The sequence below is a fragment of the Kwoniella shivajii genome, chromosome 4 (assembly GCF_035658355.1).
Source record: "Kwoniella shivajii chromosome 4, complete sequence".
NCBI classification, from domain to species: domain Eukaryota; kingdom Fungi; phylum Basidiomycota; class Tremellomycetes; order Tremellales; family Cryptococcaceae; genus Kwoniella; species Kwoniella shivajii.
This window is the reverse complement of record NC_085911.1, coordinates 221379-237350: the sequence shown is the minus strand read 5'-3', so window position 1 is coordinate 237350 and position 15972 is coordinate 221379. Positions and strand designations below refer to the sequence as shown.

Sequence of the window (15972 nt, the reverse complement as noted above, 5' to 3'; positions counted from 1 at the left end):
CAACAAGCTGAAAAGCCCCCCCCCTCCTCCTCCCTCGTTCACCGTGATAACATATCATATCATTCAACCTTCTTATGTTCATTCCAAACCCATCTTCAGCACCATCATACATCCTGTACATTCCTTGGGACTGACACGAAGCTAGCTTCATCATCATGTCGTCTGCTCACATTCAAAGTCAAGGTCGACAACAATCCCAATCCCAATCCCAATCCCAACCCCAACCCCAAATCCAACCTCAGCTTCGTCGACCATCTGGATCAAGACCACCTCCAATGGTTACTCCCGGGATGCCCGTTCGAGCAGATCAAGCTAAACAATATCCACAACCCCAAGCAGCATTTCCTCAGAGACCAAATCATCCTTCACCTCATCCATCTTCCCCTGCTCATCCTCATCATTCACACATCATGAGTAACAATCATCATAGATCGTCCATGCCAAATCCCAATCAACATCAAATCGACGTCCGAGCTAATCAACCGAAATCACAAAAGATAAATTACGCTTCAGTATCTTCTAGACCTCTACCCAGAACATCTCAAAGTACGAACTCAAATTCTGGTTCGGGTTCAAGTACACTTTCTGGATCAAGGGATTCATCATTGCGAGAAACTTCAAAAACTAACATAAGAGGAAATATGCCTCCTCCAAGACAACCCAGTGCCAACTTGGCTTGGGCACACCAACACCAACACCAACACCAAAAATCACCTTCACCAAAAGAACATAAAATAGAAACTCCCAAAGAAAGTTATGTCCCTCAGATGAGAGAATCAAAGAGTGAAGTTGAAACGCAATTTAGTCATCTCCTGGTGAGTACCATATTATTTCGACTTGACACATGGCCATCTTTACATATGCTATAGGCTATGCTAATCTGTGCTATCGACGTAGGACTCCCTTCAAGTTCCAGCTACAGTTCGACAAAAGTTCGCAACCGTTTCACCAGATGTGAAAACATCTATTCTCCTATCTACCTTCAACTCAGATCCCACAATCTTATCTTCATTGGGTTTACCTATTCCTCAGACACCAAAAGATACTCCTAAATTGAAGAAAAGGCTTTCAACGCCTTTACTTCGGAAAGCCAAATCATCAGCCGAGGTCCAATCTCCCAGCAATTCACCTCAAGTAGGTAAAACGTATGATGTAGGAGGCGAAGGATTTGTGATCGTTGCTTCTCCCAATATGAGTGACAAAAATCACGGAATGATGTCTCCTCCTCTGAACTATGGAACGACTCGAGGTCAATCGATGGACTCGCCTAGACCTGCGACTACAAGAGGATCATCTGGACCTTCCTCAAGCTCAAGACCCATGTCAATGTCATTATTCAGTCCGTCAAACTCAAATGGAAGTGTCACGTCTTTGGGCAAATCTTCAGGCAAAGGTTTAGGTATCTCGTTAGGTGAACAACCTGATTCATTCGTTCAATGGTTGAAAGCCCACAAAGGAACAGATATGAACATGGATATCGGTAAAGCGAAAAAGTTACGAATGTTACTAAGGCATGAAAGTACAAATTGGGTTGGTCAATTTATCGAAATGAAAGGTTATGAGCTGGTTTTAGAAAAATTGAAGGATCTGTTGGATATAGAATGGAGGTGAGTGACTTTCCTGTGATCGCATTCGGTTCAATGCACAGATAGAAGTGCTGATAAATTTGCGTCGCGGGATAGGGAGGAACAGCATGATGATCAGATGTTATACGAGCTCCTCAGATGCGTCAAAGCACTGTCCACTTCAGAGGTAAGCTTAAGGTCTATCGGCGTAAAGAAAAAACGTCTGACTTGTTATTGCCCGTGCAGATCGGCAAAGGAGCGTTGCGATCCCAGTTCCCAGCACCATTTCCTTCACTCTCGACTTTACTATTTTCAGAAAAGAAACCTGGCGATTTAGCTTCTAGACAGATAATAATTGAACTTTGGTTGTTCCTTTTCGACCTTTTCCCTCCCTCATCTTCATCATCCCGTGAGAGATCAACGTCAATAACGTTTGACCGAGCAACTTCCTCTCAAGCACGAGTGAATATAGTCAACGAGGTCAGAAGACTTTTAGTGCCTGACTTGCCGGACCCAACCAAAGATCATCATGAATTCGTCACTAAAGCTCATAGACCAAGAGTCTTCAAAGCCTGGGTAGGGGAATTGAGTGATATCTGCAGGGATTATTTCTGGTGAGTCGACTCATGCTCGTGTCCGAATACACCCAGTCACTCCTTACACACGGTGAAAAGAGCATTTCACGAATCTCCATTTCTGTGAGCGGAACTGAAACTGGTGCGAACTATAGGGTTATGTGTCATGCCTCGAATACTCTTTGGGAGTTATCAGAAGTCAATGAGAATTCAGTAGAGAAACCAGTAGCCCCTGGTGGTGCTACTGGAGGTGTAGAATTCGAGGCTATGAACTACGTTGTGAGTAGATCTCATATGGCGCCTGTCATCAGAAAGCCAATCGAGCGAGAGAGATATCTGAGCTGACTAAATCTTTCGCGTGAATAGACAATACATTTCAAGTTGCTGAATGCCCTATGTCATTATCAAGCTATAGAAGATACGGATGCAGCGACGAGGCTACATTCCGACTTGATGAGTTCAGGTATGGACAGGATTTTAGTGGTCAGTTCTCTTATCAATATAGCATTGTTACTCTCCACAAATAGTAGAATCTGTAAACGAACACGATGCTGACATTCGCTGTGCCCCAACAGACTCTACGAAAAGCCTCGACGACGTACTATCCTACACTTCATCTTGAATTAGCGAGATATGTCTCATTACTTAAAGATGCTTGCCCAGGTGGTAAGCTACCTTATCTGATTGGCAAAATGGTAGGACCACCTCCTGAAGAGGTGAGAAGATTCGGTACTCCTTCAGGAAGTAGAGAATGGTTACCTATGCCAGCGGGAGTAGGAAGATGATTTTCACTGGGGTCTCGTGGGAATATATCTGTAATTGTTTTCAACTTCTTTTGATAAAAACTTCACCGGGTGTACTACTATACAGATATTATCATACCTTACATTCCTGATTGCGTCTGATATACCCTTTACTCATTATCCTGCGTTTCTTGTACATGTAACATACTATCCGAAACTGCTCATGGGAAAAATGGATCCAACAGAGAGGTATATATATGCATCTGTGATTATGTATTGTGTATGATGAGCGAGTTTAACTGCTCGATCTGGAAGAAGGTCATTACTGGTATGATGGGATAAAAGAAAAGAAGTCTATGAGTGCTATCATTCATCTATGTTTGGTGGAAAGGTTTTCTTTCTCCTTCATCTAGGTCGTTCGTGATCTTTGATTGTATTCCTGGTCTTCTCCTCTCTGGTCTTCCATTCTTTATTCGTTCTGTCCTATATTTGACGGCAATCCCATGCCGTGGATATCGCCTTAGTGACTCATGTTCTTTCTACCTTTTACCAAGCGTCTAATTAACATTTTTCTACCATTTTTACCACCTCTCAATCTGGCTAAAAAACCGTGTTTGTTTTTTCTTTTCCTTTGAGAAGGTTGATAGAAAGTGCCCATAGCCACGAATCTCAAACTACCTAAAGCTGATCTATAAGATGGAAGTGATGTTGATCGGCTCAATATAGATGATGACGATGATGATGATGACATTGAGTTTGAGTTGATCATTGAATTAGTAGAGAACGGTGATGGTCTGGATTCACCAAATAAACCCGATAAAGAAGATTGGTAATTTGTTGAAGAAGAAGAAGCTGATGACGCGAAAGAAGATGTGAACGGTGTAGAAGGTGATAAAGGATTAAAACGAAGTGTTGAATTCAATGAAAATTTGGGTTTGGGGGTATTGAGTGGTAAAGGTGGTCGAGGAAGTAAAGGGAAAATAGCTCTTGGTAATCTAGGCATTTTGATGTGTAATCAGAGCGATTATGGTTTCGACTTGACTGTTATATAAGGTATGGGTTCAGAGCAATTAGTGGTGATGGGTCGAGTCCTGCCTTTGCAGACTCTATTCTTGTTTTTGAGTGAGGTTGTGTGAATGGTGATTTAGACGAAAGTTTCTAGTTTTAAATAAATAACTAAATCTGATATTGATTTTCTCTTGATTGAAAATATCGATTGAAGCGCTGGGAATTGCTTCTCGTCCGTAAATGTCTTGACAGGATAAGGTGAAGGCGGGTTCTAGTGTATATGTATGTGGTGTGTATGATGAAGGGATGAACAAGGGGGAAAAGAGTGTGAAAACTGCAAAGTGGAAGGTGGAATATGTAAAATGACATCGAATGGAGGAAATGATGAATTCTGGGATAAAATGAAATTAAATGATCATTAGTAAAATATTCAACAGTACCACCCTACTTTCAAATCACACTTCACCGTAGAATAACTATTCTTACACATTGCTATTCCTTTTATATCCATCATTCCCTTCCTTCACTCTTCCTCTGTTCACTGATAAAGATACTTTGTCCCACCCACCCGCCCGCCCACAAGAATCGAAAGCAAGGATGTCCACTCAAGCATCATCATCATCCACTGCCCCTCAACCTAATTCAGGAGGTATCATAACTCAACCACCTCCACCTTCGACACTTCGAGAGTCAAGGATAGCGACTCATAGTCATATAAAGGGATTGGGATTGGCAGATGATGGTACTGCTATGGATTTCAGTCAAGGTTTCGTAGGACAAAAAATGGCAAGGGAAGCTTTAGGTTTACATCTTAGTTTATTGAAATTGGGCAGACATAGTGGTAGACCATTACTCCTTGTTGGTCCTCCAGGTACTGGTAAAGTAAGTACAACCTTTCAGTCTGTCTGAAGGACTTTGAGTAGAATGGCGAGACGATAGCAAAGATACTACTTGGCTCCGTACAGCTAAACTGTACTGCATACATTGGAGCATATGATATAGTCGGTTGGGGCTCAGACTAGACCGAAATTGAACGTCGCAATTGTAGATGTAGAGCTAACTTCGCTTCTTCACTCAGACCGCTTTAGCTCTCGCGCTGAGCCAAGAGTTGGGCTCGAAAGTACCTTTCTGCGCGATGGTGGGATCCGAAGTGTACTCTGGAGAAGTGAAGAAGACTGAAGTATTGGGAAGTTGTTTCAGGCGAGCTATAGGTGGGTAACAGTGCTAAGGTCACAGTGCAAATGTAAGGATTTGGAATGGATAGCTGATCACGTCAATTATCGATTCAGGTCTGAGGATCAAGGAAACAAAAGAAGTGTACGAAGGAGAAGTAACGGAACTTACACCTTCAGAAGCTGAAAATCCATTATCTGGATATGGTAAAACCATTTCACACGTGATAGTGGGATTGAAAACTGTTAAAGGAACAAAACAACTTCGTTTGGATCCATCAGTATATGAATCTATTCAGAAAGAAAGAGTCGTAGTTGGAGATGTGATTTACATCGAGGCAAATACAGGAGCTGTTAAAAGAGTTGGAAGATCAGATGCTTATGCTTCAGAATATGATTTAGAAGCTGAAGAATATGTACCTTTACCAAAAGGGGATGTACATAAGAGGAAAGAATTAGTTCAAGATGTTACGTTACACGATTTGGATATGGCGAACGCTAAACCTCAAGGTGGTCAAGATATAATGAGTGTAATGGGTCAATTAGTCAAAGGTGGAAGAACAGAAGTAACTGATAAGTTAAGAAAAGAAATTAATAAGGTCGTGGATAGATATATTGAACAAGGTGTAGCCGAGTTAGTACCGGGTGTATTGTTCATTGATGAGGTGAGTGAATGGTTCTTTGCATTGTCGGACTCTTGAAAAAGTCTTGCTATGTTCTTCAGCAAGCTCTTGAGCATTCCATCGTGTCCTACATCTTCTTGTCTGAAGCGAAAGAAACGAGCTTACCACCTTTATTCCTGCGATTAGGTCCACATGCTAGATATGGAATGTTTCACATATCTCAATCGAGCATTGGAATCACCAATGTCACCATATGTTGTCCTAGCGTCTAATCGTGGAATCTGTACGATCCGAGGAACTGAATATGATGGACCAACAGGATCTTCATCTGAAGGAATTCGATCACCACATGGATTACCAATTGATTTACTGGATAGATGTATGATTGTGAAAACATCTTTATACTCAAGAGATGAAATCAGAAAAGTGGTCGAAATGAGATGTAAAATCGAGAATATAAATATAAATCAATTGGCTCTGAATAAATTAGCTGATCAAGGTGAAAATTCTTCGCTAAGATTCGTACTTCAACTTTTGACTCCAGCAAGTATATTATCCAAGAATAAAGGGAAATTGGAAGTTGAGATTGATGATATAGAAGAATTAGATGATTTGTTTTTGGACGCGAAGAGATCGACTGGTGTGTTGAGAGGTTTAGAAGATTTAGATAAGAAATATTAGCTGAGTACTGAGTGGGTGGGTTGAGGAGAATAGAGAGAACGTGGGGATTATCACTAGAGTCAATGTACTTGCTCCGTCTATAACGAACGACGCGTTCAACCTTAACTCAAATCCCCAACGCATCAAAAAACGCAATCACAAAGCGTGAACATTGATATTTACATATGCATGGTATGTATACAACTGCAACAAACTGGTATCATTTACTTATGACAATGGAATCCTCGGATTGTAACCGTGATGGCTTTCGTGTATATTCTTCTTCATTGATGGCACTGGTAGCTACCTTATTGATCCCAACATCATTGAACACTCTCAAGTATCAATGAGCTCTTTAGCCTTCTTTCTTCCTCGTGCTTCACTATCGCTTTCTTTTTCTTCACCTTTTCTAGCTTTAGAACCTCTATCACCATTTCCTTTATGGTGATCGTCATCATCGTTGTCATTTGATTTTCTAGCTGCAGAATGTTGTTTTGATTTTGAATTTTCAGATTGTTCAGCTAATTCCGATGCTTCAGATATTGTTTTATCAATATCGAGTTTTTCTTCTTTTTCTTCCTGTTCTTCCTGATCATCTTTTTCTTCCTCCTTCTTATCTTTATGACTTCCCTCTTCTTCTTCTTTCTCTTTATTCGTAACACTCCTCGACGATACAGTCGAAGGTGAAGCTGAAGCTGAGACCGTACTAGATGGATGATCTACTTCATCCCTACGTGATTGAATCGATTTCGATGCTTCTTCAGCTAAATTATCCAATTCGCCTCTCCATTCGATATCGTAATCTGATGCTATACGAGATATTTCTTTTCGCAACGTTTTAGCTTCTGCCACTGAACAAGCAGAAAAACAGGATGTTAGCTGCTGAGTGTACTTTGAATAGAGCGCATATCCGGTCTCGAGATCGATCTTGAACTCACCCATCTCTGTCCATCTTTCGATATCTAATCCAGCTTGATCATACAGCTTCCGTTGCCTAGCAGATATACTCAAGTCTAAAAGGGATGAATACGATACTTCTCTATTATGATATCTGTTTGAGGTTAGAATGATCAGCTGGTGGTCCTCTTTTGGCGAGGTACATCATAGCCCTGAGGTTGATCAAAATGATTTGTGAAACTCAGCAATATGAATACTCACATCAAGAAAGCTGCCGAACTCAATAAAGCTGCAAATCCAGTTGCCCAAGTTACAGGCTCCATCAAATCCCATCCTGCGTCAGTGAAGAAAGCTACACAAAAAATGATAGTTGTGAGCGTGCGACATCAACCCCAGCTCATTGACGTTTATCATGTGAAGACGGATCAACAGAGAACATATCTCAGAGAAGAACATGCAACTTATTATTTAGGGAATACCACTTACTATACCTTATCACTGTGCCCCAATACACCACTCCACCCGATAAAGCTACCACAGCCAATCTCTGTGCGCCTTTATGAGCTTTCAAGTCGATCCTACACATTTGATCAGTACGAATGAGCGGGAATACATCAGGTATATCACTCAAAGCTGTAGATTTCTATTGACTCACTTTTTCTTCTGTTTAGTCATTCTGTCTAATTCTTTAGTCAAAGTCATTAATCTTCTTCTAATATAATGTGTTCTACTTGCGAAACTAGGTATCATAACTTCTATTGTCAATTCCTGTTTATCTGATGAGATCTTTTTCGTCACATTTGCATCTGAATTATCGCCACTACTACTACCACTACTAATACTGCTCTCGTTTGGCTCGTTGAAAGGTGAAATAACAATTTTGAACCTTTCATTTAAACAAGATTGTTTTATGAAATCACTTAAATCAGTTGATTGTGACCAAGAAACTTCTTGCCATCTACCTTTATTCGCTTTTCTTTCTTCTAAAAAAGGTCCCCCTTCTTGTTGTTCCTGTTGTTTCTTTCCTTGATGTTCTTGAACAACTTGTTCTGGGTTTTCATTTTCTTCTTCAGCGTTTCTTAGATGAGTATCGATATCTTTAGCTTCACCCGTCACAGCCAGATAAGTTATTTCGGAATCGTTATATGATCTGGGTAATGAGCCTGTTATCAATCTTGATAAATGGGATAAAGGTTGTGAAGGATGTAACAAAAAAGCGGTTTGTATAGGTTCTACTTTTCCATTTGTATTTGAATTTGTATTTGTATTTGTCTTTGATGATGATGATGGTGATGATGATGATTTTGGTAATGGGATAAGTAATTTAAATAGGTGTGAAGAAGTAGGTGATAATTTACCTTGCCATTTGTTGATATCTAATTGTAATGTTGTTGAGGAATTTATTTCTTGACCTGCTGTAGGAGTTTGTAGTGGATTAAAATTAGATTTTGACGAAGCTGTTGAAATGAATGATGCGTGTGATACGTCAGTTGCTCCTTCTACTTGAGGTGAGGATGCTGAACCTTTGAAGCAGCGGCGTGAGGTATGTATCGACCGTCCGAATGGTAGCGATGTTGGTAATCTACAGGTAGGGATGTTCCTGGTGAGTAGTGTTGTTAGACGAGGTGTCATTGGTATTATTCGAGATCGCATCATGTATATTGTCCTTTATGGTTCCATCTATATCTTGTCTATCGTCTATACCTTGCCTAGTTCGATATCGCCTGTGTGCTGAAAGTCGTGGTCGTCTATGCTGATATCATCTTGGATATCGTCTGAACAAATTACCTTTTCTCCTCTCATCTTCATATTGCGATGCAAGAATTCCCAATCCAAAACAAACATTTACAACGCAATGAGTGAAATACGTCATACTCAAACGCATCCTCCAGAGTTGTTTGGCAATGTGGCAAACACGTGGCTCGTTCTAGGAACACCTGCATTTCTCAATCCACTTCCTGGGTAAATTCATCTCAGAGAACTATATCAGACTTTTAACCTGTACCTAAACCAAGAGACCCAGCTTACGATGTCACCTCATCAACACAAGAGTATATGGAATGTGAGAATAGTAACAAGTACAGCAACGATGATCGAACTTGAATTACGCCTTTTTTTCCTTTCCGTCTGTCTTTCCTGATGAATTCATCTTACATCCGAGAACAAAGACACACCGCGTTCACGAACAGAATCTTCTCCCAAAGCTCAGAGCGGGGTGTACAGATGTTTACGACGATGCTTCCACCATGCGAGCAACTTGCACCCAAAAGCAATGCCGTTGATGACATGCAGATGCATGGCGAGTATGAGATGATACGATTTGGTACATATACGGAGATGTGTGCCTCATAAAGGGTGCAATAAGCCATGTCCACGTGGCAAAGGGTCATTTAGATCGGTTCCCAGTAAGTACGGGGGGAAAAAGAATTCAGAAAAGGGTCAAAAAATGATAAAAATAACGAAAATAACAAGAATAACAACGCCGCCGACCGCATTGTCACAGCAATCAGAAGTAATAAATGTCAAGTTGCTGAAGAGAAGGATCACTGCAGTGTAACAAGAGAGACGCACCGCAGGAATATCAGGAGGACAGATGTTGCATAATTCAGCTGCGTATGAGCGCCCATCCTCACCGAGCTCGCACGGTGTCAACCAGCGGATTCTGTATCATCTCCATGTGCATGGGCTGGTGATTTTGCACGAAGAGTTGACAGTCACGTCGGGGGTAAAAATACTCTCAAGATTGGTTCTGGGCTTGATTGATTTGGTCCCTGTTTCCCAAGATGCACCAGAATAGTCATTGACCATATTCCCTTCTTGTGTCCATCTATGGCTCATAGGCCCTTTCATCTCGTTGCGATTGCATCTCGATTCTCCATCTTCTTCTCATTAACCCCCCCAATACGTATAATCAGTACTACGGGCCGTTGATCTTCTCCTTTATTGCCTGATTCGGCATAAAACACCTATCAACGCCTCCAACTCTTTTTACCAAATTCCCATTATTCTCGTAAGGAGCGAGATCTCCCATCGCTTCTCTCATTTCATAATAATAAACACGAGAAGAGGAAAAACAACGTTATTCTTACCAAAAGGTATCACCAGTCAACTTAACCCATTCATCCCATATTGATCTTCGACACATCCAACATCAATCACCATCTACAAACCTCCATCTCCTTTACCTCAATCATATAGTACTAAATAATATTTGAAATCATTTTTTAGCGCGTTCCTATAATCGACTAAACTCAACATACATATTGACGTCAAAAATCCCATCACAACTTCAGTCTATTCTGTAAAAAGGCACATTCAACATCATTTCTGTATAGCTCGTAGCTCGCAGTCGCTACTTGCTCCGACGTTTTAAGCTTTCCCAAGAATAAATACCACCTCGTCGCATGAAAGTCATCATGAAGATTTAGAAACGGACTGAGCATAAGATCATTTCTGTACCTCGGGGATACTATATCGGATCGAAACAAAGATAGTTATATCGTTTGAATAGATAATAGGACGCCTCCTTGTTTCACTGTACCCGTAAACGAACGGATCTTTACACTTCTCGCTCATCTAGCTTCCCAACTTTTCATCGAGTTCATAGCATCCAAGCGACTCAAGGTCCGTCTCAACACCTCCCTTCGCAAATTGCATTTTCATTGCAACAGCTCTGTTCGAAACAGTATGCCAAACATGTCTACGGAAGAGCTCGGGAGGGCTGAGACAATATCTGATCCATATCCAGCTGGACCAAGTCGACAATCAGCGTTACACACACATCAATCACGTCCCGGACAACATGTGCAAGTCAAAGGGAATAAAACCAGATTCGCTCCATCAACATTTTCATCTTTTTGGCAAAATGTGAAATCGCATCTGACACCACCTTCACATCCTTCCACGACGTCAGAATCCGCAATAGGTGGATCAAGTTTTAGGAATACAACTGATAATTATTATAGTGAATCGCAATATGGTGGTGGATCAAGCCATCTACCCCTAGAGTTACTGAATCCTAATGCTGGTACGGAGGGAAAACATAAACGAAGAGGTGGGAATTCAACTGGAAGAGGTGGGTTGAGGTTGAGAGCAAGAAGTAGTCAAGCTGCAAGTACATCAAGATATGGTGATGATGATGATATGTCATCAAAACCTAATGATCCTGTATCACACGTTGTTGTGGATGCAAATTTCGAACATTTCACACCGCCAGTACCTAAATCTGATTCAGGTTTTTCCAATAAAACACCCGCTACAAACGGTATCGACTCATCGGGAGGTAATGCATATTCTAAAGGTGAAGAAGATGATGATAATGGTAATGGAACATATGATAGAAGTGATGCCGGATCGACCAATAGAAGAGGTAGCAGAGCTCATAATTGGGTCAGACAAAATACAGTTATAGCTTGGATAACAGAAAGATTCTGGCCAAACTTCAAGCATTTCCTAGATTCAGAGTTCCCTGAACCAAGCAAAGAACGTTCATTCCAGAAAGAGGTTAGTACCAGAATTCGCGTTATCAGCAAATGAAGACTGGTCAAAGAGGAATGCTGTAGCAGTATCGGAAAACGAAAGCTGACATATACCCTTCATCTCAGGCCTGGTTCACACAAAAACAAGGAGCAATGGCCTCTTCTCTATTCTTCCTAATCAACTGGATACTTACCGTAGGATTATTACCCACGCCTTTCACGACTTATAGTTATATCGCTTACGTTTCTATTGCGGGAGTAAGTTGATCATCTTCCAATCCTTCTTGTCCTTTTGATATTCGTATCACACGGCTACCCGATAAAATTGACTGATTTGATTCTATTTTTACAATCACAGTTATTCACCTTGCCCATACCCGCTTTGGTGATATTTGACTTCCCCAGACGTCATTCCTTAATCTGGCAACCATGGATATTTGGCGCATGTTGGGTTTTCGCTTATATCCTTATCGTCGAAATGCGTACATGTGGATTTTTCGCCGAAGTGAATACGTGTGGTACAAGAAATTTCCTGAATCTCTTGGGATTCGCTTTTGGTCAACCCACTTTAGGTTTATTGACGTTGCGACTTCATCGTTTGACCGCAATTGCTGGAGCTTCAATTTGGTTGATTTTGGTCGGAGTTTTGGTGTTGACAGAAAAGAGAAGTCCGAAATTGTTCTTTAGGAATGTAGTTTTCTGTCAGTAGTGCCCTGTCTTCCGTATTCTTCCAAACGAACCAGCAAAGCTGACAAAACAAATACCCGAAGTCGCTCTCTTTCACGCTTTCCTTATAGGTTCGAGTTTCCTCAAGGAGAGAAGGTCAGTCTTTCTTAGTCTACTACCGTTGATGTCAATCAAATCTTGCTGACAAGATTTCCGCTATTACAGTGAGAGACAGATGTTTGCATTACGTCAACAACTGAAGATTCAATATCGTGCCACTCAATCTGCTCAGGTCATGGAACGTCGAGCTGCCGACTCTAAGAAACGTTTCGTCTCTTATAGTGAGTTCCAAATAATCACCAATCATTATTCCATCACTGACACTCTTGTCCGCCTTTAGTCTTCCATGAGGTCCGAGTACCGCTCAACACTGCTCTTTTGGCCGTACAGAATTTGGAAGGGGAGAATGTGTTCCAAGGTTTAGCCGAAGACCAATCTGAGATGGTACATGGATTAATGGGAAGTTTGACTATGATGGAGAAAGTCTTGAATGATGTGCTATCATTTAATCGGATGGAATCTGGCAAGGTTAGTATTTAGCTTTTCTATCATTCTTTTGGTTGATCAAGATCGATACTGACTATCCAATCATACATAGTTCGCCCAAGCTAGAAAACCATTCGAGTTCCACAAATCCATTCAACTTGTCGCCCTGTCGCACCGCATGCAAGCTCAAATGGCAGGTATCGATTTGATAGTCGATCTCGACAGAGACATCGACAAGATGGGAGGTGTATTTGTGGGTGATGAGATGCGTCTGAGACAGGTGGCTAGGTGAGCTCTTCGTTTTCCAAAAGCATCCTCGTTTGTGCTTTACTGATATGATCGGTTCGACATCAGTAATCTCGTATCAAATAGTATCAAGTTCACAGATACAGGATCGGTCAGAATCGTCACCAAGCTGCTGTATCCACGAATGGAACCTACACCGGCGGTAGAGCTGGATGATCCATTACGTCAAGCCGCAGTCAACCTTCAAAAACAACAAGAAATCGAACAAACCGAACGGACTGAAAGATTAGCCCTCCATGGTGGTTTAGGACATGGAGGGATGGATGTCGAGAAAGGATCGGTGCATTTGGAAATACAAAGGCAAGGTAGAGATATCGAGAAAGAAAGAGAAGAGGAAAGGCGACGTGTGCAAAAAGTCGTCGTAAGGGTTGAGATTCATGATACCGGTGTTGGACTGAGAAAACAAGATGTCATCGAGTGAGTTTTTCTCGTGAATCAGCCGTACCTGAGAGAAAGACGAATTTGCTGACGAAGCAATAGTAACCGACTGTTTTCCCCATACGTCCAAACAGAAATTGGACGTCGTCAAGGAGGTAAAGGATCTGGACTGGGTCTTGCGCTTGTCCGACAAATTGTCAAGCTTTCAAACGGTAGACTAGGTGTCGAATCTGAGTTTGGAAAAGGTTCAATGTTCTGGTTTGAACTTCCATATTCTTTGCCTGCTCCACCCAAGCCCAAGAAAGATACACTTTCTCCTAAACTCGGTGGTCCCGGATCTAGAGGACCTGCCTCGCCTATTCTCAGCAGAGTACCAAGTATGAAGAAACCTAGTCCTTTAGTAAAAGATTTCGTCAATAGTCCGGTCGTGAAAGACGGGAACACCAACACCGAAAGACCACATATCGGTACAACGGAATCTTCTATGCCTTTATTGCCCGAAGCTCATAGCAATGCTAGAAGAAGGACGGACCGTGAGTCTCTGCAGTTTCTGCACCTTCATAACTAGGGGAAATATGCACTAACGTATTCGGACGTACTTCATCCAGCACCTGCGGAAGAACTCATCATGCACACTTATCCACCTGTTGATGTGCCGACTACGCCTGAAGACGATATACCTAGTGATACAACGTTCACAGATCCGTTTGCTTCTGCCCCATCAGGTTCTTCGGAAGAAAGAAGGTCATCTGAATGGTCTGATGCGACACGACTCGATACTCCAAGTATAGCTGTAGCTCAGTCGGCAGCTCCTCAAATCGCGATCACTCAAAACACACCTGAGTCTTCACCTGAATTGCCTTTATGTATCTTGGTGGTTGACGACGACAAGTGAGTTACAGAGATCCCCCTTATTGAGTGAAAACAAGAAATCCTGTGCTGATGTGAATGGTGACCGTTTTTTCAGACTCACAAGAATGCTCATGTCTAGAATGTTGACTCGATTAGGACATCAAGTCTCAACTGCTGAAAATGGTAAAATCGCTTTTGACATGATCAGAGATTCTTTCGAACAGAAAGCCAATGCACCTAGATATGATTGTGTTTTCCTTGACAAGTGAGTTGTTTTATAGTAGACTGTGAGGTATGGTATACTGATCTTGAAATCCCATTTCATCTCATAGTCAAATGCCTTTGATGTCAGGAGTGGAAGTAGCAAGGGAAGTACGGGATATTGGATGTCCAATATTCATCGTTGGATGTACAGGAAATGCTTTGAGGGAAGATCAAGAAGAATATATATCAGCAGGAGCAGATAGCATAATACCTAAACCAATTCATCAAAAATCATTGGTGGATATGATCAAAGAAGCTAGAAGGAGAGTATCAGGTGAAACGAAACCTAAAGAAAGAGAGTATAGTCCAGACGATGGATATGGTTCTCCAGGTGGATCAGGTGTCATGCTTTAAGATCATGGGAAATTGATTTGGCTCTTCTTTCATGGGAAAATTAAGTTTGAAGAGAATGCGTTTTGGGAAATTATTATGGATCTAGATTCTGGATTTTGGATTTCGGATTTTTTGGTCTTTCTCAATTATGGACATGATTTACATTGTTGAGGATAGAGATATACACACGGTCAATGGGTTTCCAAGATATAGTATTTTTTTTTCGACTTGTTATAATTTGGGGTTTTATGTCTGTTTATCGTGGTTTTATTTCTATTTTTCTCTGACAGGGAGAATTTTCATTTGATTTCATTCGTAAATAGGCTTCTCTCTGTATCCCTAGTATGGTAGTGTCAATCAACTGATTCATATGTGGAAGGTATGCATACACACTTGCAGGTCTTACGTTATGTTTCCAAGCATCGTTATGATATTTAAAAGAAGTATCACACTGTGACTGCCCGTTACTTCCATCGTAATGAAATATTAGCAGATGTGGCTGTGACGAGGAAATACAGTATGCAAGTCGAGATATCTCCTCATACAGTAAACCTGGTCATTTCAACCTCTCTGTACTGCACTGTATCTCGTGTTTAGCATCTCTGGCTTTAGGGATACGTGAACAGGTGGTGAAACAGTCTCACGCCATGATTTGTGGCACCGCAACGACCGCAAATAACAAAATAACAAACATCTCGAGGTTATGTTGAGTATCAATCATGCATTCACCGACTGCTAAGTACTCCAACTACTCGGGCCTGTATAGAAAGTATAAACCTCTCTCTCTTCTTCACATCTCAATTCTCTGAACCATCGGTTTTGGCTTCAGGCTGAGAGTCGGTACGAGAAGCACCAGCAAAACTGGATTCCCGTCCGTAATCGTCCAAAAGACGATCACGAGCAGAT

General features: G+C 41.4%; 5 protein-coding genes across 5 annotated transcripts; 3 read left to right on the top strand and 2 right to left on the bottom strand.

Moving 5' to 3' along the window:
* Positions 1-155: 155 nt before the first annotated feature.
* IL334_003074 (uncharacterized protein) lies at positions 156-2925 on the top strand (the record flags this gene model as incomplete). The annotated part of the gene is made up of 7 exons (XM_062934810.1): positions 156-815; positions 898-1607; positions 1683-1752; positions 1812-2179; positions 2296-2419; positions 2507-2623; positions 2716-2925. 7 exons carry the CDS (start codon positions 156-158, stop codon positions 2923-2925), a joined length of 2259 nt encoding a protein of 752 aa, XP_062790861.1.
* A 478-nt stretch (positions 2926-3403) lies between these two features.
* On the bottom strand, positions 3404-3886 carry IL334_003073 (ribosomal protein L34; the record flags this gene model as incomplete). Its single annotated transcript, XM_062934809.1, has 1 exon — positions 3404-3886. The coding sequence occupies one exon, from the start codon at positions 3884-3886 to the stop codon at positions 3404-3406; it is 483 nt and encodes a 160-aa protein (XP_062790860.1).
* A 602-nt stretch (positions 3887-4488) lies between these two features.
* On the top strand, positions 4489-6367 carry IL334_003072 (RuvB-like helicase 1; the record flags this gene model as incomplete). Its single annotated transcript, XM_062934808.1, has 4 exons — positions 4489-4773; positions 4970-5102; positions 5181-5728; positions 5873-6367. The coding sequence occupies 4 exons, from the start codon at positions 4489-4491 to the stop codon at positions 6365-6367; spliced, it is 1461 nt and encodes a 486-aa protein (XP_062790859.1).
* A 315-nt stretch (positions 6368-6682) lies between these two features.
* IL334_003071 (uncharacterized protein) lies at positions 6683-8875 on the bottom strand (the record flags this gene model as incomplete). The annotated part of the gene is made up of 5 exons (XM_062934807.1): positions 6683-7197; positions 7285-7397; positions 7505-7595; positions 7730-7821; positions 7899-8875. The coding sequence occupies 5 exons, from the start codon at positions 8873-8875 to the stop codon at positions 6683-6685; spliced, it is 1788 nt and encodes a 595-aa protein (XP_062790858.1).
* Positions 8876-10930: 2055 nt separating this feature from the next.
* Positions 10931-15087, top strand: IL334_003070 (uncharacterized protein; the record flags this gene model as incomplete). Its single annotated transcript, XM_062934806.1, has 12 exons — positions 10931-11746; positions 11848-11979; positions 12080-12422; positions 12492-12543; positions 12613-12728; positions 12788-12975; positions 13046-13221; positions 13288-13656; positions 13720-14150; positions 14226-14508; positions 14585-14734; positions 14802-15087. The coding sequence occupies 12 exons, from the start codon at positions 10931-10933 to the stop codon at positions 15085-15087; spliced, it is 3342 nt and encodes a 1113-aa protein (XP_062790857.1).
* Between the last annotated feature and the right edge of the window lie 885 nt (positions 15088-15972).